The 22,694-nt window shown below is 41.7% G+C and overlaps 1 protein-coding gene across 1 annotated transcript; it reads left to right on the plus strand.

Annotated features, from left to right (window-relative positions):
- The first annotated feature begins 8,835 nt into the window (after positions 1–8,835).
- Positions 8,836–11,334, plus strand: LOC133796852 (mediator of RNA polymerase II transcription subunit 18). Its single transcript, XM_062234537.1, has 5 exons — positions 8,836–9,117; positions 9,830–9,929; positions 10,087–10,144; positions 10,231–10,587; positions 11,037–11,334. Exons 1-5 carry the CDS (start codon positions 9,082–9,084, stop codon positions 11,137–11,139), a joined length of 654 nt encoding a protein of 217 aa, XP_062090521.1. The 5' UTR covers positions 8,836–9,081; the 3' UTR covers positions 11,140–11,334.
- The last annotated feature ends 11,360 nt before the right edge of the window (positions 11,335–22,694 follow it).

The raw sequence follows: 22,694 nt of genomic DNA on the forward strand, positions 1-22,694 counted from the left end.
CATTGAAAATAAGGAATTTTCATCAAACCTTATCACTTTGCACGACCATTATTCTGAAAAACAGAGAGAAAAGAAAACCAAAAACCATTTCTTGGCTGGTTTGAAGAAATTCTAAGGAGATCCAAGTGAAAGCAAAGCCAAAGAAGTAGATTAAGCTTAGTTCTAGCCTTTTTATGGTAAGTTCTTGTACTTGGAAGTTAAACTATGTTTTTGAATTTTTCTGAGAACTTATATATGGTGTTTTATCCTTTTTAAGATATTTCTTGGGGTTTCCAAGTGGTTTGAGGTTTAGAAAAGCTTGAAGAGATTGTTTTCGCCGAAAAGTTGCTCGGTAAGTGAAATTTTGTGTTTTATGAGGTTTTTGGGGTTCTTGGAGTACAAGATGATTTTTGGTTATTTGATTGAGTTTATAAGAGAGTATATATGTTTATAAATGTTTGAATATATGTGGAGACTCATTTAATTTGGGTGATGATCTAGGAGATAAGAATTTTATCAAAATCGGTATATGATAACTTTATGATGAATCATGTTGGTATTTGGGATATATGGTTATGGCAGGTTAATTGATGTTGATTATTGGTGTATTTTGATATTTGATGATAGCTAAAATTAAGGGGAAACTCTGTCAAAATTTCCCCAAATGTCTAAGATAAATCTAATGCTCGATCTAGGTGGTTTAAGGCATTTTAGGCATGTTTTGGGTATGAAATTTGATATGAAGTCTTATGGGTATTTTTAAATGAGAGTTCAATGTATTACTGCCATCATTATGATGAGAAATCCATGCTATTGTCAAGATAATCACATCAATACCTAAGACATCACTTGTTACACGGTGAAATATATTGTGGACAAAAGGTAAGTAAAGTACTCAACTGCAACACAAGAATTATGTGTTATGTGAAAGTATGCATTATATGAATATTTTGTGAGTAAGTGGTATTAACATACAGTGACACTTCATCATAAATTTGTATGCATGGCATAATAGTGATATGGTAAATTATTATATGATAGAAGACCATGCATGATATTATGATGATTAATTATATGATGCCTTTGCAAGTTTTGTGCAACATAAAAGAAAGTTGTAATAAGAAGTTTAAGTTCAGTGCCACTGTTTTGAAATGGCAAATGAAAGTGTTAATAAGTGTAAACGGAGGCCTATAGTAGGCTTATAGTGGCTGCCCAATAATTTGGGCTAGGTTTAGTGAACCAATTATATTGTTTGCCATATTTCCGTTTTTATTTCTCCTCCATATGAGTTATTGTTGTATGTATTGACACCACAGTGTGTGGCCGCCTTAACTCTTGAGCCTGACGGGGCAACGATGGAATAAGGTTTTTAATGTGCCCTACTGTGGTGAAGGCTAGCCGGAGGAGAACCCATGGGATTTTGTATTATATGTGTAACAAGCCCTGCAGGCATTGACCAATTCAAACAGTGTGCACAATATTAAGGGGACCAAAATTTAAAAAGAAGTTGTATATGTCCATTGATATTGGGTAATCATTAGCATTGCATGCATTACTTTGCTTACTGAGCTTTAGGCTCACAGTTGTCTTGTATTGCAGGTAGAGAAAGAAATATGTGAATGATATGAGGAGAACTGAAGCATGGTCCTGACCCTGATTTGTACATATGAACACATCGACCTTTTTGTGGGTTATTTCAGTTATCAGTGAGATGTTTGTAATAAAGTGTGAAGTTATGTTTTGAAAATAAATTGGGTTATTTAATACTTATGTATAATATGTTTGAGACACACTTTATGTTTAATGTAAATAATGTGAAATAAGTTTTCAAGTTTTAAAAAAAAAAAAAAAATGTCCAGACTTCCGCAGAAATAAATTATGATATAGTTTTAAAACGTAACACCTCAAATATGGTTTTTAACTAAAATAAGTGAGGGTGTTACAAAAGTATTGTTGAAAAGTACTCTTTCAAATATGGGATGGCCCGGCCCGGCACAAATTTAAATACAGGCCCGACCCGAATTATTCGGAGGCATGAAAATGTGGGCCGAGTCGGGCCAGCCCACATTTACAGCTCTAGCTAGGTTGGTGCTTGGTCAGATGCCCATGCGAGGGTGCAAGCTAGCGAGTATGCTTATGTCTATTTTGTACGACAGTAGCATTTCGTAAATATCTTCAATATTGCCCGGAAATGGATGGGACTTGGTAGGTTCCATATTGAAGGGTCAATGAACGCAATGGTACAATCAGATTTGGGAGATTCGGAGAATTGGCGAGCTGAGGGTCATATATGTCACCGAAGCAAAAATCATATATGTTCCTGGTAGAACGCTAAAAGCTTAGAAGGCTCTTTGTAGGGGAGCACCTGGTGTCAGCTCTCCACCACCCCCTGGCGCAAGTGCGTCAAGTGAGCTACCACTAGTTGGGAGGACTACTAGGGCTAGCATATGAGGACCACGAGGGGACTCATATGTCTACATGAGTAGGAGTACTCGTGAACAGTTCCAGTCCGCCTCGGTAGTGCGTCGAAGTGTGCTGCCTGAGGTTTATGGCCACGAGTCTCAGAACGAGATGGCACGGGAAGTTATTCATGGGACTTGTTAGCATGCAAGCATTGGAAGGTGCATTATGCTTGAGTAGGACAGCGGTCTAGTGTGTGCTACTAGTCTGGCAGCTAGTCTCGAGGGCCTGCCAACCTGAGTGAAGGCACAATGCCTTGAGGATTGAACCATGGACGTATGGGAGTCCTTGGGCTGCGATGGGAATTATTCAAATAGTATCAAATGGAGCATGACGAGAGGCGTTGGCACGTTAGCTTGGTGTTGGCTCTTGGCCACACATGCTACCTTGGCTTATGAATGTCTGGGTGAGCATCGGTGTTAGAATTTGGCTTTCCATACTGAGAACCTATGGACAATGTGAGTGTCTTGGCTAGAGAGTCTTGATGCACAAATGCACTCATAGATGCTTGAGAGGATGACTCGACAGGAGTTGTTCGAGAGACAAAATTGTGCAGAGGCACACGATCTCGCAAAAAGTGTGCCCATTGTTATCCGAACAGTTGGAAGGTTGACCTTGGCTCAGAGGAGTCAAGGTGCCGCACAGGCATTTCTGCTGTCAAAATGTTAGCCCGTGACATGGCGCACCCAATTAGGGCCACGACGCTCCCACACTTAGAGTCGCGACTCTCCCCAAGTAGATAACCCATCCCAACATCCTCTGGACACGGGTCGCAACACGATTGTGGTTCAGGCAGTTGCCCAAGCTCCTGGGTTCGTGAGGGTCGCGGTGCCCCAAGAATAGGGCTGCAGCGCGACCCTGCAAACCCAACTTTCTTAGCTCCAAATCCACCCACCCGAATTCTGCACCAAACTCACCATTCAATCTCACAACATCCCTAGAATGTCCTAGGCCACAAAACTCGCCATTCAAATGGATTAAAAGCTCACCGAACCATAAAATCCAATTCAAAACTTAAGAAACTTAAGGAAATGGAAACTCATAAATTCAAAACTTAAATTACCTCTGATTATGTCATTTTTATAGCTAAATCCTCCGGCTATCAAGCTTCTAATATTTCCTAGAATCGTTATGACTCTAACCTCGCTTGAATCTGAGCTCAAAAACTCAAGTTTCCTTCGAAAATGCTAATGACGTCAAAAAGAGAACGGGAGAGAGAAAAAGTGTTTTGGACATACTTTATGTTTCTGTTAGGTTACTTCGAGCTTAAGTAACCTTAAGCAATTCCCAAAGCTCGAGGTACCCAAAAACGTCCCCAAGGGTAGAATAGTCAAAATCCCCATAATTCCCTCATAATCTCACTAACTCCGAATATATCTCCAAATATTCATTCTCATTACCCCATAACTCGGTAATGTACTAAATACCCAAAATACTCCTTGACTCTCCCTGAGTCAAGTATTGGTCCCGTTGTGACTTTCTCGCTAACTTGCTCCCAAGGATCGCCTCGTGCCGAGTAACCCAAATATATCCACATAATGATGTGGTCCCACACATATATCACACATATGCCAAATATACCCATAACGAGCCAAATGAAGAACATTGATCTTTTAATCAGAAATGAGTCCACATGCATATTTAATACACCTAAACATGCATATCAAGTCATGTTATAATATAACTTACATAATCATATAATGATACACATATATATCACATAACACATAATTTACATAATTTGCCTTCCAGACCCCATAATCAAGGCCCGAAGCCTTATTAAGTAATTTGGGACGTTACAGGAGTCAATTGAGTTTTAGAAGCAGAGACAGAGGATACAAAAATAGCTTTCGATCCTTAGAATTATCTTAAAGTAAAGAATTACTACGTAAAAAATAATGAATTCTTGGGTCCTCTATTTATAGACTCAAGAATGTATATAGATGGGTCATGGGTCTTGCATAACTTGTGCAACAAGTAAATATAAAATAATAGGTGAATAATACACTAAATACAAATATCTCACAAATATCTGCATATTAAACTAACTCTGAACTTCAACTATTTTTTTCCAAGCAACTCTGATCGCATGTCTTTTGTTTACTTATTTTCCTGCTACTCCGCATAAGTTATGAGTTCTTCTGATAACATGTTTTCTTCTTCTATCTGGTAGTGAGTCGACCAATCCTCTGTAAATGTCTCGTCACGTATCATTCGTGTGCCTTATGTTTGTGCCACATCATGATGCTAAATTTTTGGAAAACACATATTAATAAAATTAGTAAAAAATTATGATTATATATTATCATAATAATATTTTATAACATTTAAATTTATATTAATATACTTCTTAAATATATAGTCTTGTAGTATATATTATTATAAGAATGACATTTTATAACATTTAAATTTGAATTTGAATTGATGTTAATATAATTATTATATATGTGTTTACCCAAAAATGGCTTCTGATGACGTGGCAATAATTTCTCGCACGTGGTTGGCATGTGGCAGCGTCAAAGTGAAGAGGTGTTGTTCGACTATCGACCAGCTCCTTGTTGCTTCATCAGATCTCGTGATTAGATGCGACCAGCCTGGTCGCATGTTTCAGTTTACTTCCTTTAAAGATATGTAATCTTGTAATAACTACATTTATTATTTCCTCTTTATTGCCTTGATACACTGATATTAAGGATAATTAAGGCCCATTGGCCCATGTAACCCCCCTTGAGCCTATAAATATGCATAAGAGGGCTTAAGGAAGGGACTTTTTAAAACCATTTTTCTAAATACTCATAGAAAGAGCATATAGTGTGATTATCCACCAAAAAGTTGAAATTTTCCTAAGGCTTGTGAAACTCAAGAACCCTAGTTCTTTGATCACGATATTAGGATTCAACACCAATAATAACACTAAGTGGGCGTAGGCTGTTACCACATTGTTGGGGCGGAACCACTATAAATCCTCTGCGTCATTTCTTTACCATTTGATTCCATTCTTGACTATCATCTCATTTCTTGTCGTAATTCTGACTCCGTGTCGTTGGCCAAATCGAGGGCCAACATTATGGTGCTTTCATTGAGAGTTTGGTCAAGAAGTTTTAAGAAAGTTCAAATGGAAAAGACATCCAAGAGAGCTGGACAGACTGCTGGCGCTGCATCATCTCAACCTCCTCCTCCAAATGTGGCTGAGAATGAACCACATTTGGAATTCGAAGAGGAGGAATTAGATTCGGAAATGTTGAGAGTTCACAATGGGTGAAAAAATGTTTAACCATGCAGGTGACATCTTTACCCACATTATCCCAGTGGTGCCTGTAGAACGATCCTTGCATTCCATCGGGCCCTGGTGCCTTGGCTGGATTAATACAACGAAAGTCCTCTAAAATTTTTGTGTCACTTGGAATTTCTGTAAGCATCATGTTCTGAGTTTGAGATGTACTAGGAGAAACCAAACCGTCCAAGTCCAGGGGAAAGTGAGTGCCCGGCACAGTAAAAGTGTCCCTAAACTTTTCCAAGAAACAATCGGCAATCTCTTTGCTAGATAATAACCAATTACCATGGGAGTCTTTGATAGTACAAATAAAGTTCCTCCGCCTTCTAATAATGGTCGAGGCATGGAAAATTTTGGTGCTTTTTATCCCCATCCTTGAGCCAATCTAATCGGGATTTTTGCTTCCAAAATATCTCCTCTCTCCTCAAGGATTCATTCAGAGACATTCTCAATGTAACCTCCTCCATCGAGACATGATTGTTAGAGCATTCAGCCTTCAAGAGTCGATTTTTGGCCTCTAAGATTTGGTTAGAAACTCTCCTAAATTGAGTACGATTCCAGGCAGTCGGATCAGTTCTCACTTAACACAGCTTCGCTTCAAAATTCCTCATAGGATTGGGATCGTGTACAGATTGCCAGGCTTTGCGCACCACCCATATACTTCGCTTGTCATGATAGAACATGTTCTCATATTGGAAAACTCACGACCTTTTCACTTTATCCCCCAAGGTGTCCAAAAAAATAGGGTTATGGTCCGAGGAAGTTGTTGGAATGTTTGTAACCATCGTTTTTGGCAACAGAATTCTCCACTCAGAGTTAACCAAATAGCGGTCTAACCGAGCATACTTGAGAGAACTAAGACCAGTTGATGTACAACTTTTCTTTCTCTTAGTGAACGGGGTGCCACCCGCTCCCAGATCAATCAACCCTGTCATAGAAACCATTCTCCTCATATCAAAAGAGTAGTAGGAAGTATTACCCGATTTCGCGTAATTAAGACTCTCTAAATCCTTTAGCGTTCCGTTGAGATCGCCAATGATGAGAGCTGGGGCAGAAGATTGGATGATTTCCACTCCCAGATCTCGCCAAAATTCTTCACGGCCAGTAATTGAAGGAGGTCCGTAAGTTGCATAAATATGCCAGTGAGTATGGCCAGGATCAGATTTAATTACCCCTTTGATGCAGTTCTTTGAGGAATGCAATAACTCAAAACTCACTCCTTTTTTCCAATACATACTGAAGCCACCCGAAAGACCCACAGGAGCAACATAAATATAGTGAGCAAAATGCAATTTCCTCAACACGTTTGAAAAATGTTCCTCTTGAATTCTAGTTTCAGACAAAATAAGGACTTCATGATTGTAAACTCAGTTGAGTTCCACTAGTTCACGAACTGTCGGTCCGCAGGTTAGACCTCAACAGTTCCAGGCTATGATTTTCATGAGGACCGTGTGGGCTCTTCTGGGCCAGCCTCCAAAGCCCCAAACTGAAAAACATGGGTGGTTTGTGTATGTTCTTGTACTGATGGGAAGGCAGTTCGGTCCTCCTCCATGGCCGAGTCCTGACTGCGTTCAAATGTTCCTTCAACATGCTCATTTCCGTCACTCCTCAATTCTCTAATAAATTCTTGAAATTCTTTTTGTTTAAGTGTTTCCATTGTGTCTAGAGTTACCTCAATAGGCAATCCTAAATCTTCCTTGTACACCTTACGGGGACTACCCTAGCTTTGCCACTAATAGGAGTAGATTTGGATCCACTTGGTCGTGTAGGAGTTTTAGCATACTTGTGTTTCCTGCTCACTTTCACTTTCAGCACTGCTTTAATGATGGTGTGGGACACTCTCTTTTTTGAAAAAAAATTTCCTACTGGGAAAAGTTTTTTTTTAAAAAAGAGTGTCCCACACCATCATTAAAGCAGTGCTGAAGATGGCATGGTTATCAATAAAAGGGTGGTCTTTCAAAGAACTCCATGATGGGCTCCTTATGTTTCGGTTTCAAAGTAAAAATGATGCACAAGGAGTGTTGGATCGCCGGCCTTGGTCCATCAGTGGGGCTCTTCTAGCTTTGCAGCCATGGCCTATCGATGTGGGGTATAATGAGGTGGAGTTTTCAACTACACCTATCTGGATTTTTGTACTTGATCCCCATTGGTTTTTGGAATGATGCTAATCTTCACATGGTGGCTGCCAGGGCAAGCAAAACTTATGTGATACCGGATCATGCATTGACTTACGAAACTGGTACTCTATAGTTCAGAGCTGTTATTATATTGATAAACCCCTAGTCGCAGGTTTCGAGAGAAAATATGTCCCCATTATGGCTACAATTTAAATATGCAAGGCTTTCAAAAATAAGTTTTAAATGTGGCATCATGGGTCATGACATGAAGCAATGTTTCTGTTAACCAACCTTGCTGAAGAACTACGAGCCTTCCGATGTTCGGCGAATGGATCCGAGCGGAAAGCTGGGAACGATCGCCATTCCACTCTGTCCATCCCAAGTGGTTCCTCGACTGGGCAGCTTCAAAATCTGGGTCCAATGTCGACCAGCGATGCCCTCTCGCGACGGGTGAAGCCCCACCTGAGAGCCCAAGTCTAAGATCTCCTCCGCCGAAGAAGAGGGCTGCTCGTCCGGAGAAGGATGCTCATGGTAGTACGTCGGCGACCTCAACCTTCATCACAACAGATAGAGACAGGTCAATGGTTGCTCAGTCAAGGCCAAGCCACTCTGCAATGACTCAGACCACGGTCAGCTCGTGTCCAACTACGAGGATTTCTACTTTCGGTGAGGCATTTCAGCGCCCAAGACAAAAGGTGGAAAAGGTACCCCATTTTCCCTCCTTATTGTGCAGATCGATACCTGTGAATTTTGAAAGTACCATGCAAAAGAAATATAGCCAACACGTGACCAGTCCTGATGGTTTGAATACCATTCCAGAGGAGGAAAAAGCCCAAATTCTCATAAATTTCTTTGGGCCCGAATCTGTTACTATACCGTGGCCATCAAATGAATGTTGGACTCAAGCTTTTAAGCTTTATTTGGGCCAAGAGACCATAAATAAGTTCTGGCCCTCACAAGAGCATCTAAGGAAGAGGAAGCTGGCTGGGCCCATTACTCCTTTACCACAATCTGGTATTTCTCCAACAACGCCAGGAAGTAGTTTACCTTCACCCACCACCAACGCGAGTATTGATCCACCCGTGAGCTCAACAGAAGCAATTCCTCCATCCTTGATCAAAGTTCCAGCCTTGCCCGTGCCCATTCAGAGCTTCTCTATTGGCACTGAAGAAACCCCAGCAAGCAATCAGATATCTAAAGGTGTTTGTTTGGTAGGAAACTGAGAACGAAAGTAACAAAAGTAGAATTTGGATGGAGTGCGTGGTTCAGGGAATTGTAGAGACACAGGTAAGACCCACTCTCCCATCTTAATGCTTTCTTACCAATAATTCTCTTGGAATTTAGAGATTTTCTTTTTCAATTTTGTACGAGATTTGAAGTTTGGAGGCTAACCGTTGAGAATGCTGATCTATTCATTGTCCGACGATAAATAATAAAGTTTCAATTATTTTGGTAATTTTTCCTTTTGTTTGAATATGTAGTTAATGGGTACATTGGCTTAACAGTTAAATTTATTTTTATTATTTGGTATAAGAAATCAGAAGAATGAAGGAAGAATAGCACGAGGAGCAAAAGTTTAATGGGTTAAAATAAATAAATAAATTATCTGTATACATGTTTTTGTACTTCTAGTGTAGTTTTATCATTTATGAAGCCTCTCCTGCACTGTTTTGATGTCATAACCTATCCCAGTATCCCACCTAGAGTCATCATTAATTTGAACACGAACTTAACTCTTTGGCCTAACTCAATCAGGCATTTCTTGCAATTGCTTCTGTTTTCACATGATTGGCATACTATAATGAATTGATAGAGTGCCAGTGTAATTGCTTAAGATGCTTTGAAGTTCCCATCACTCATTTCTCCTTGCATATACTCATGGAGTACTCATGATCTGTGTGTGTGTGTGTATACTTTAAAGTTTAGATTGCTATCTATATTGTTTCGTTGGAAAAAAAAATCCCTCAACAAGAGATTTCTCCGTCTTTTCATGATGCAGCATGTTGAGGCTCTTGAGATTCTTCTTCAGGGTCTTTGTGGCGTTCAAAGAGAACGGCTGAGAATCCACGAGATATGCCTTAAAAATGGCCCTAACCTTGGTAGGATAATTGCCTGACTCAGATGTCAATTCGTTTTTGAGATATACTGAATACCACCACATCTTATGCATGATAATGAAATTTATATATTGTTCTGATATTTTCCATCCAAATGGGAGATGCCTTGCTGACTAAGAGATGGTATCCTATTTTGTAGGGATTGTATCTTCTGAGGTTCGACTTCTATGTGACCTTGAACAGGCCGAACCAACATGGTAATTCTGAAATTTCTTCTCAAATTTATTAATTTGTTTTGTCTTTCTTCTTGAATATAAGCTCACGATAATGTTCAAATCTTTAGGACTGTTAGGCATGTAGGGGGTTCAATGAGGGGTGCAGGTGCTGATCAGATTTCAATTCTAGTCAGGACCGTGGTGGAAAGCAAAGCAAGCAAGAATGTGCTTCGCTTATTTTATGCACTTGGCTACAAGTTGGATCATGAGCTACTGAAAGTGGGATTTGCCTTCCATTTCCAAAGAGGTGCTAAAATTGCAGTCACTGTTTCATCAGTTAATAAAATGCTAAAGCTACATGCTACTGATGAGGCTGTTCCTGTAACTCCTGGAATACAATTGGTTGAAGTGACAGCCCCAGCAACCTCTGAAAACTATGCTGAAGTTGTTGCTGCAATGTCCTCTTTTTGCGAATATCTAGCACCGTAAGATTTCATTGTGTTTCATTTGCTTTTCTTTTTAGCTTGCATTTTAGAAATACTTTTTCTGAGTGCAGCATTCTCATATGATTGACATCGTTTAGTTACACTTACATTTGAAGCAAACAAGAATAATTCATTCATGTCAATTTTACCTAGCAATTGGTAGCCCCTTATGAATCCTAAGAATAAGAAGGCATGATTGGCTGATCACAACTGTCACTGAGTGTCTGTTGTTAAGATAAATATGCGGAGATGTGATTCAAACTAGAAAAATTCATTGGATCGATTAAAGATCCAGTTTATCTTGACCTCGGCAAGTAGATGAGGCAAAAATTGACCTCAGCAAGTAGATGAGGCAAAAATTGATCTGGCATAGCAGTATATATGCGTGTCTTCTTTTATTTAGTTTGATTTTTCAATGTAAATTCACACTTCTGGTGTTTGCTTCTCAGGCTCCTGCATTTGTCAAAACCGGGTATTTCAACCGGGGTTGTTCCAACTGCGGCCGCTGCTGCTGCATCTCTTATGTCAGATGGTGGGGGTACAACTTTATAGCAGAAATTTTAAAATCATTCGGAATCTTGTTCTTTTTTTTCTTTTTTTTTTTGAGGTGGGCTAGTTAGTGTATGTAACTTTTATCTTCGCCAAGATTCTCGTGGATGAAGAGGAAACATCGTTATAATATATAGTAGTTGAACTATGAAGTGAATTGTTGAAAGAAATTGTTAGCAATACAGAACCTTCATTTGAGATGTGTGCTCCAGTATCATCATACTATCATTAAGTTCAACTTTAGTTTGATACATCATCATATGTAATGGTTGCACAGAAGCTATTGTATATTTGCATTCACTTCTTGTAAAACGTAAAAGAGAATGTAGACAATGAACAATCCCTTAACAAAATGTTATCAATATATAACACAATTTTTTAAAAAAAAAATGTACTATGAAATATAGATTAATTTTAAAACTAATTATAATTGCATTTTTTTTCGCAGTAATGAATATTTCATTATTATAATTGCATCTTAAAAAAATGACATACAAAAATATTATAGAATAAAATGAGATAAGAATTCAATATAATACATTAAAAATAACACTTCATGAAAAGTTCTTGTATTTCAAAAAGGGATATTGGCGGAAAAAGTTCCCATTTTTAAAAAAAAATTGTGATCTATTTTATGAAAAATGCATGCATGTGGGTCACATTTCATTGTAAGGGCATTTTGGTAATTTGGCCTGCTAATGGCATATTTGTATATTTTCATGTATGTTGGTGAATTATGAATAAGACCACATTATATGTGGATTTTTTCGAGATTTTCGGCATGAGACGATCTCATAATGCAAGTTATCGATTTAGTCATAACGGGGTTTATTTCGGGGCTCGGGGTGAGTCTTGGGGTAATTTGAGGATTAGTTCATTACCAGGAATAAAAGGGTAATGAGATATGATTTATTAGCATTTGAGAATATTGGGAATAACGGGAATTGGAGGGCGTTAATTATGATTAGCGGGATTAGATGGGAAATGACTATTTTGCCCTTGGGGGCTGTTAAGGAAAGAAGATAAGCCTAGGGGCATTTTGGTCATTTGACCAAGGGATATGTTGTAATGCCCCAAATTTCCTAATAAGGTTTAAGACCTTGATTAGGAGGCCGGGAGGGCCATAATTGATTTATTATGATATTTAATGATTATATGCATGTCTATGTGAATTATATTATTATATGATGGTGAATGCATGCATATGGGCTCATATTTTAAATGCAAGGGCATTTTGGTAATTTGGCCACTGTGGGCGTAATTGTATATTTTGGGTGCATGGTGGAGATTAATTATAATTTTACCACATTGTATGTGGATTGGTTCGAGCTTTTCGACATGAGACGATCATGGGATGAAAGTGTTCGGTCTAGTCATAACGGGCTTAAGATCGGGGCTCGGGGTGAGTCTCGGGGTGATATTAATGATTAGAGCATTACCGGGAATTAAAGGGTAATGAGATGTGATTAATTGGTATTTGAGAATATGGAGATTAGTGGGAATCGGGAAGCGTTAATTATGATTAACGGGATAGGCGGAAAGTACCAATTTTACCCTTGAAATGGTTTAGAGGCTTTTGTTGGCTTAAGGGTATTTTGGTCATTTTGGGTTTTGGATATATATAACATAGGAAAGCTGTGGAAAACAGAACAGAAACAGAGTTTATCTTCATCCTTCTCCCTTCCTTCCCGTACAAGTCTTCCTCCACCATTTTCTTTGAGTTTTGAGAGCCTATCTTGAGGAAGCAAGCTAGGGAGTCAAGCTTGGGGAGGTTTAGCTTCAGTACAGCCATTGGGAAGGATTCATATCGTGTTGGAGGTAAGTTTCTATCATTAATTTCTGGTGCATACCCTGTTTTGATACTAGTTTTCAGCTTGTGTTTTTATGGAGGGTTGTTGGAATTGATGGAAGTTTTAGTTGGGGTTTGTCTTGGGTTTTGCTAAGGGTGTGGTATAGAACAATTTTATGGATTGTATTGGAGGTTTGAGTGGTGTTTAAACTGGGTTTGATGGATTGGTTCCAAGAGAAATCGTAGGGGAAGAAAACAAGGGTTTTGGCTGAATTGGGGGTTGCGCCGCGGCATGGCTAGGGAGAGCCGCGGCCCTTGGTGTAAACTGGGTTTGGGCGCCTCTGTCTAAGGGGCGGGCCGCGGCATAGCCAAGGAGGGTTGCGGCCCTTAAGGTCATTTTTGCCAGAATGGGGTTTTTAGCTTGGGGATTCAAGCCTTAGGCCTCGGGGTTGAACCTACTGCCCGGTTGTGTAGTATTTGAGGTCCCGGAGGTTAGGTTTTGGTTTGGGAATATTTTATTATTCATTTTATTGATGGTACTCTATATGTTTGGTTATGACTAGGTGACCACTAAAGGACTAAAAGCTGATCGTTCTCAAATGTCGTTTCTTTTATTAATTCTCGCTCGAACCCAAGGTAAGAAAACTGCACCCCGTGTGTGACATGCATGGCTATGATTGATGCATGTTTGATGTTTAAATGTAAACATTGATAGCATAATGAATGCTTGGCGATCTTGCCCATTTGCATATGATTATTATTGAGGCATGCTGGGTGGTTAAGTGTGATGCATGTGATGCACGAGAAACATGTGATTAGGGCATGCCATGAGTGATGAATATGAGATTGGCCAGAGCTTGAGTCTCTGAGTTTGTGCATGATCATGATTAGGCTAGAAACTGTTTAGTAAGCATGCTGAATGCCCTATTCTTGGATAACTGGCATACGATACATATTGATAGCATTGCTTACTTGGTATGGTACTGACTAATTAGTCAGATCGACAAAAGTGTTAGTATCAGCTGTGAAGCTGTGACTTATTTGTCAGGTTCGGCAGTGATACTGGACACAGGTCAGGTAGCGCTGATTTATTTGTCAGAACGGCCTTAGCGTGAATCACGCAAGCCAACAGAGATTAGATCTAATCGACTACTAGCATTGAATGACTCAAGGAGCATTAATGCCTGACCGACCCTGAGGGTCGATGAACAAAACAGAGCTTGGAGGCTGGTGGCTTACCTAACAGCTACTCTCCCGCTACAAAACAGAGCTTGAAGGCTAGTGGCTTACCTATCAGCCACTCTCTCGCTAGAAAACAGAGCCTGGAAGCTAGTGGCTTACCTATCAGCCACTCTCTCGCTAGAAAACAGAGCCTGGAGGCTAGTGGTTTACCTATCAGCCACTCTCCCGCTAGAAAAGAGAGCTTGAAGGCTAGTGGCTTATTTAACAGCCACTCTCCCGCTAGAATTATGTGGTGTGCACCCATTGGTTTGAAAACTTTATGTTCAGTGTAATTATAATGATAATCATTTGATAATGTTTATGAAAAGTGTTATGTTTTCTTGCTGGGCTTCGGCTCACGGGTGCTATGTGGTGCAGGTAAAGGCAAGAGGAAGCTAGACCATCCTTGAGTTGGAGAGCTTAGGTGATGACGTGTACATATGCAGCTGCTCGACCGCCACGGCCGAGGTTTAAAGTGGAACTAGGGTTGAACCCTGTTTTGCCGCTTAGAACGACCTGTTGTAAATATTTTCTGTAATAAACTCTTAAATTTATATTTTTGGGATCCCAATGTATATATTAAACGTTCTAATGAAACGTTACATCTTAACCAAAATGTTTAATCCCTAAACCGCTAATCATACTTAGTTCACGATTTTGGCCAAATGACTCGATTAACGAGTTTAGCACTGTTTACAAGGCACACCGTAACGGTCCCAGGAGTTGGGGCGTTACATATGTGTTATGTATGAAGGCTGTAGAAGGAAGCTTTAGGTAGCAGAAAACAGAGTGTTTCCTTCCTCTCCTTCGCCGATCATCACCTTCTCCTTCTTTTTGAATTTTTGAAGCTCAAATTGAGGGTTCAAGCTTGGGAGTTAAGGCTTAAGGGTTTAGGTTTGTGTTCACCCATTGAAGAGGATTCAATTCGAGTTTAAGGTAAGGTTTTAGTTCAATTTTTTGGTTCCTTGCTCTGTTTTTGTGTTAGTTTTGAGATTGGAGTTTTGGTCATAGGAATGGGAATTTGAGGAGGTTTTGAATGGTTTAAAGCTTAGGTTTTGTTGGTTATATGATGGATAAGTTGTGGTAATAATTGGGAACTTTGCTTTGTGGAATTGGAAGTTTTTTGATAGGTTTTTGAAATGAGTTCGAAAAGGAAAAACAAGGGTTTTTGGCTGGGTTTCAGGTGGGGCCGCAGCTCTGTTCTAGAGCGTCGTGGCCCAAGCTTATTGAAGATGAAGGGTGGTGCTGAAGGGCCATCGGGCCGCGACATGGGGATGTAGGGCCACGGCGCGTGCTAATGGCTAGAAGGTGGCCGCCTATGTTTGGGGAGGCGGGTTGCGGCATGGTGGAGTAGGGCCGCGACCCTTAGTGGCATTTTTGGCCAGAAATGTGTTTTCATCGTGGGAATCCAAACCTTAGGCCTCGGGATCGTTCCTACTACCCGGTTTAGTAGGATTCGACGTCTTGGAGGCTAGATCTTGGTCTAGGAACCTTTTATTTATTGATTTTATTGATGGAGTCCCATATTTGGTTATGACTAGGTAACCGCTAAGGGATCAAAGGATTGATCGTTCTCAAGGGTCGTTCATTTGTTATTCCACGCCCGACCCAGAGGTAAGAAAACTGCACCCAGTATGTGATGCATGTAATGCATGAGAAACATGAGATTAGGTCATGACATGAATATTGAATATGAGATTGATCAGAGCTTGAATCTCTGTGTTTGTGCATGATCATAATTATGCTAGTGATTTTTAAGTAAGCATGTTGAATGCCCTACATTTGGATATTTGATATATGATATATGTAATGCCCCGAAATCCCTAATGTGGTTTAATGGTTGGATTAGTAGGCCGGGAGGGCCATAATTGATTTATTATGCCATTAAACTGTCATATGCATGTTTATGTGAATTATATTATAATATGATGTTAAATGCATGCATGTGGGTCCACATTTTATGATAGGGGTATTTTGGTAATTTGGCCCGTTGAGGGCATAATTGTATTTATGTATGCATTTCGGTGATATATTGTTAAGGCCACATTATAATGTGGATTTGTTCGAGCTATTCGGTATGATATGATCTTTGAATATCAAGTAGCGGTTTAGTCATAACGGGATTAAGTTCGAGGCTCGGGGTGAGTCTCGGAATGTTTTAATGATTAGAGCGTTGCCGGGAATAAAAGGGTAACGGGATATGAATTATTGGTATTTGAGAATATCGAGAATAGCGGGAATTGGAGGGTGTTAATTATGATTAACGAAATAGGCTAAAAAGGACGATTTTACCCTTGGGAGCCTTTAGAAACTTTTAAATGACCTAGGGGCAAAATAGTCATTTCACCCCTAGGATATATATGACTTTGGTAACCTGTAGAAAATAGAACCAAAAACAGAGTGTTGTTCTTGCTCCTTTCGTTCATCATCTTCCTTTTTTCTCCTTTGAAGTTTTTGATCCCAAATTGAAGAATTAAGCTAGGAAATCAAAGCTTGGAGGTTATAGACTTAGCTCATCCATTGGAAAGGACTCAAATCCAACTTGAGGTAGGATTTCATCCAAGAATTTTAAGCTATACTCTGTTTTTCTTTATAGTTTTCAGCTTAGAGAATTTGATGTGGCTAGTTGGGAATTAAGGGATGTTTTTGTGTAAAATTGATTGGGTTTTGATGAGGGTGTGATGTAGATGAAGTTTAGGGGTTGAATTGGATGTTTGGGTGATGTATGGGATTGGTTTGGAGGGTTGGTTTCAAGGGAAATAGCAAGGAGGGAAAACCAGAAAGATTTTGGTCTGTAATTGGCGCAGCAGCGCCATTCCAGGCGCAGCAACGCTAGGCAGGGCAGAGAGTTGGGCCTCTCTGACTTGAAATAGCGCCTCAGCGCCATTTAATAGGGTTGCAGCGCTGGTCCATTTTCCAGCAAGCCTGAGCTCGAAATAACTTTTAAGGCTCGGGGATGGGTTCCTTTACCCCGTTTGGGTAGATTAAGATTCCCGAGAGTGCGGGATTGATCCCAGAAGAGTGGTGTTAGATTATGAACCTCTTATCGATTTACTTTATTAATGGATTATAATTGGTTATTGTTAACCGAGATTTTTGGCAACTCAATTAATGGGTAATATTTACTGATAATAATAGTGAAAAACAGAAGATTGACATGGGGTTTTTACGTGGTTGGGGCGTTAACTAGCCTTAGTCCACGAGTCTATATTATTAAAGCTCGAAGAAGCTCTCTATATCTTGACAGAGTTTCTATCTTTTTCGTGAATAGGAGACCCTGTTTACAGTGCTCTGTAGCTTATATTTATATGCTGATGGGAATACCGGGTCTGGGCCGGATCCGACCCAGGCCCGTCGGGGAAACGGATACAAGTGGCCTTTCTAGTGGAGGCCCAATACAAAAAGATACAAAATACACGAAATCCAAACCAACTAAGGCCCAATAGGTTGACCTTAGAACTACGTCTCGCCCGACAAAACAATGCTTTGGGTATGATCACTTCGAGTCACGAGGCAGATTCAGGAGACAAGACCAGTCAGAGTACTTGGCTGCGCAGTCCTGACACATCGGCGTGCAATCCCGAGGTGACCTTTTCTGCAGGTGAAAAGTGGGACAACGCCCACGTGGAATGAGGCGGCTTCAGGGTCCTGGACGCTTGGCCCCTTCAACTGGGGGTAAGGTGATCCAGGTCCGTTTACCATTGTCCTGCTTCATTTACCACAGGCCCGGACCGTATCATGGTCCGGGACCAGGACGTGTAGGATGCGATGGTCCGAGCACCCTGGACATCGCCCGGACTATCCTTGCTGAGGACGGACCCGGAGGGACATCCCGGACCCCTCCAATGGGCCCAGTCTTGAGTCCCCGATCCATACCCGTCCCCTTGGGCATTCTCCATACCAAGAGACCTTGGGCCGGGTCCACGCGCTAAGCTGGCCCTCTGACAGCGGGCCAAGACGAAGGCCCCGAGCCCATGCAGGAAATGGGGATAACAATTATGATTAGGTAACCTCTAAGGAATCTAAAGGTTGATCGTTCTCAAGGGTCGTTCTTATATTATTTCTCGCTCGAACCTGAGGTAAGAAAACTGCACCCTGTGTATATGACATGCGTGATTGTTATAGAGGCATGTTGGTTGTTAAATGTGGACATTGATTGCATATTAAATGCTTAGAAAATCTTGCTTACTTGTGTATGGCATTGGTCTCGTATTACTGACCTAAGAGCCGAAAAATGGCATAAGCGTCATGAACGCAGGGCCGATAAAAGATTAGATCTAATCGATATCAACGTTGAATGACTCTGGGAGAATTAATGCTGGACTGACCCTAAGGTCGATGAAAATTATAAGCGCTTGACTAGTCTAAGTTAGTTACTCAGAGCCAGGGCCTAAGGCTTAGGTGACTGCTTGTCACATAGCTAGGGAGCGGAATCCCACGGTTATGACTCTATGGTCATGCGGTAGGTTATATTGGTGACTAGTTCATCGAGCACCTATCTTCATAAGCTAGTGAAAGGATCACTTATTTATAAAGCCCAAGTGACCCTATCGTCATGTGGCTAGAGGAAATGGAACCCACCACAGTGACTTTTCAACTGTCACTCATTTGTTTTGGACTGAAAGTCCTGAATGATTATTATGATCATTGTTGATATTATATTCATGCTATATTGTGTTTTCTTGCTGGGCTATGGCTTATGGGTGCTATGTGGTGCAGGTAAAGGGAAAGAAAAGCTCACCCAGCCTTGAGTGGAGAGCTTAGGTGGTGCTGTGTGCATATGCGGCTGCTTGACCATCACGGCCAAGGAGTTCTCAGAGGAACTAGGGGGTTTACCCTATTTTTGCCACTTAGGTTAGCGGGTTGTAAATTTAAATAGTAATAACCATTTTGGAGTTGTAAATAACTTGTAAATGTTTTTTATGGGCCCATGAACAGTTTTATGTTTTAAATAAAATATATCATTTCTGTTATCCCAAAATTTGAAAAGGATGATGTGGCAGTAAAATTGACGCGTGGCATGGATTAGTTGGGTGATTTGGCTTAGCAGTAGCCCAATGCATCAGTGAAGAATTTGGATTGCTTAAGAGATGCCATAGTCAAGTCAAATACACCCGAGGAGAATACTTGGGCTAAGGTGTGCTTGGCTCGAACCCTTGTCCGAGAAGCCCAAGTGTTTGGTTCAAATCCAAGTCTAAGGAGCTTAAAGAATGGGTTTGGACTTTGGCTCGAGGGACAGAAGCAGCAGGTCTGATCGGACCTTAGCTTGAGAAGCCCCTAGATGCTTGGCTCGGACCATGTCCGAGGTAAGCTTCCAAGATGTTTGGCTCGGACATGTCTGAGGTGAGCTTCCAAGATGGTTAGCTCAGACCAAGTCCGAGGAGAGGTCCCATGCATGCCAAGGGATGGACTTAGATTTTGGCCAAGGAGAGGCCACAAAAGGTCCGATCGGACCTTAGTTGGAGGAACCAAGTGCTTGGCTCGGACCTATCCGAGGTGAGCTTCCAAGATGTTTGGCTCGGACATGTCCGAGGTGAGCTTCCAAGATGGTTGGCTCGGACCAAGTCCGAGGAGAGGCAAGGGTGATTGCCTCGGACCCTAGTCCGAGGAGAAGGCAAAAATAGGTCCGATCGGACCCTAGTCCGAGGAGCCAAATCACTTGGCTTGGACCTTAGTCCGAGGTATGCTCAAAGAGGTTGGCTCGGACCATGTCCAAGGAGAGCCAATGCATGTGGCTCGGACCTTGGTCAGAAGACGATAATCATCAACAAACAAACTAGACTACGTCAAATTCCCGGAAACTACTTCAGTAAGAATCGGTCTGGACATCGCGGGAATCTCTCATTCCTCACTCAAATTGAGGAATCTGTTGTATTTTAAATATTTCTTGTAATTTAAATATAAGATGAATAATAAAATATCCCTATCTGAAGGGGATATCAGTTGAGGATCCCAAGCCTATAAATAGAGGGTTGATGGGATCGTAAAAGGACTTTTTGGCAAATTGAGAATTAGTCTGAGTTCTAGAGAGAGAAAGTGTGTTTTTCTTGAGAGAACCCTTTTTTGTATTCTTGAATATTTACACTTAAGAAACTCAGTTGACACTGGTTCATCTGATCTTGAGTGTGAATAGAGTAATAAGATCTCTAAGTGGATTAGGCTATTACCGACTGATCGGGGCTGAACCACTATAAAATCTCTTGTGTTATTTACTTTCATTGATTAAACTGTATGTGGTCGTTTACATTCTCTTGAAGGCTTGTCGTTATTGACGTTCTCACGTCGTTGACTAAAAACACAGTCAACATTTTGGTGCTTTCATTGAGAGCCTGAAGAGAAGGACAAACAGTCCCGGAAGCTATATGGCGCCTTAGAACACTAATGCGGCCTTAAAGAGGGCAAGCACCTCTAAGGAGCATGCTAGATCAGAGGGTCCCAGCGTTCAAGATCGTGAGACTGAGCCTAGAGTTGTGCTCGAGGATGTAGCTCCAGAAGTTGAAGAGCTCCAGGAGACCATGAGCGCATTCCAGGAGGAGCTAGCTCAGTTCAATGCTAGGCAGGAGGCCTTTGCTGAGGAAATGGCCAGGCAGAGACGGGAGATGGACGCTAGGAGCGAGGAGATCCGTCGACAGTAGGAGGAGGCCGACAGGCGACATCGCGAAGCTGCACTTGCTCTGGAGGCAGCTACGCAACTGACCAGAGCCAATGCTCAGGCTGCGCCTGGGGTGACACCCACCCCAGAGGCAAGGACCACAGAAGCTGGTCGTAAGAAAAATGATAGACCAGGCAGGGGTGGTGATAACTCACCTGGTCATGAAGAGGAGGGAGTCCGATCGCGCACTGCCTCAACCCAAAGGGGGAACTCTAAGACCCCCTCAAGGAGCCACCGATCAGAGACTTCCAGGTCAGGGAGTCATAGGTCAAGCAGTAAGAAAACACCTTCTGAGCAGGAGCACAATAGAGCTCCCCGTGGCAAAGAGACTTCCCACTTCAAAGATGGACATGGGCGTGATGAAGCTGAGAGTCACCACACCAACCAGTCGAAGGAGAAGAATAATAACCAATGTGGAAGAGAAAATCAACCAGCTCAAACGAGAAAGCCACCACGGCATCCCAACCAGCGTAATGGCAAGGAGCACGCTCCACCTAGCAGACCTTCCGAGAAGACTCGGAGTACGGTGTTCGACCGGTTGGGAAAGAACACTGCTCAGAAGGACCTGAGGGATGTCATTGATGATAGAAGGAGGACTGTCCCGGTTGAAGGGTAGGAGCCAATCTATCCTACCAGTCGAGTAGAAATACTCGATGGTGAGGTGCCGGATAGGAGTGCCCGACCAGGCGGTCCCGAGATTGAGACCCCAGCTGTGGCCCCAGGCATCCAAGCCCAGCTTGATGCTTTGACAGCGGCAGTCCAGAGTTTGTCAAAACAACCAGTTATTGATCTAGTAGACCACATAAGTGGTAGCCCTTTTTTTGCTAGAATTAGAGCAGCTCAACCACCAAAGAAGTACAAAGCACCGGTACTGCCAGTTTATACAGAAAAGGCAGACCCGGTAAGGCACGTTGGGAAGTTTGAAGATCAGATGGACCTGCTCGGGGTGAGTGATGACTACCGCTGCAGAGTCTTCCCCAGCACATTGTCAGACACCGCCCAGGAGTGGTACTGGAAGTTCAAACCAGACTCTATCACCTCTTGGGAGAGTTTTCGGAAGGAGTTTTGCAGGCAGTTTAGTACTGCCCGAACCCCTCCTGTTTATGCCAACCACTTGGTGGATATTAGGCAGGCTAAAGATGAGTCTCTCAAGAACTACATTCAAAGGTTCATGAGAGAAGCTAACCGAGCTACCGCGGTTGGAGATGAAGGGAAAATGGTGGCAATCTCTTCCGATATTATCTATCGAAGTCCTTCATGGGACAACATCCACCGCCATCCAATTTCAACTTTACAGCAGTTTTTAGACCGGGCAAACAAGTACATGAAGTTGGATGATGCTATTGAGAAAGGAGAGAATGGGTTGAACAAACCAAGTGGATCATGTGATACCCCCAAGGATGGAGGAAATGATCAAGGTGGTAGTAAGAAACGTGGGAATAACGGGTCTGACCGCCGCAATGAGAAAAAGGCTAAGTCGGGACCAAACGACAAGCCAACAAAGTATGAGCCTCGATTCACCAACTACACCACTATTTCGGCGACCCGGGCGGAGATCTATCTAGCCAGTCATCAGGAGGTCTCTTACCGGAAACCCCCACCAATCAAGAAGGAGATGAGTAAGAGGGATATGAACAAGTTCTGTCGTTTCCATGGAGACTATGGACACGACACGAATGAGTGTAATCACCTTAAAGATGAGATAGAGTTTCTCCTCCGGTCGGGGAAGCTAAAAAAGTACCGAGCAGAGAAGACCCAAGGAGAGGGGAGCAGCAATAATCCTGGGTTCAAGCGGCAACGGTCCCCACCTTTGCAACCTGAACCTGTGGACTTCACATTAGATACAATATGTGGAGGACCACATCTTGCTGGGGATAGCAACAAGGTGAGGGAGAG

This window comes from Humulus lupulus, chromosome 8 (genome assembly GCF_963169125.1).
Source record: "Humulus lupulus chromosome 8, drHumLupu1.1, whole genome shotgun sequence".
Lineage (NCBI taxonomy): Eukaryota > Viridiplantae > Streptophyta > Magnoliopsida > Rosales > Cannabaceae > Humulus > Humulus lupulus.

What these genes read in the sequence shown, in the direction of transcription:
- LOC133796852 (XM_062234537.1), top strand. Translation starts at nt 9,082, where the DNA reads ATGGAGTGCGTGGTTCAGGGAATTGTAGAGACACAG. An exon ending in TAAAAATGGCCCTAACCTTG is followed by an intron (nt 9,930 to 10,086) that starts GTAGGATAATTG and finishes CCTATTTTGTAG; the next exon opens with GGATTGTATCTTCTGAGGTT. An exon ending in TTTTGCGAATATCTAGCACC is followed by an intron (nt 10,588 to 11,036) that starts GTAAGATTTCAT and finishes TTTGCTTCTCAG; the next exon opens with GCTCCTGCATTTGTCAAAAC.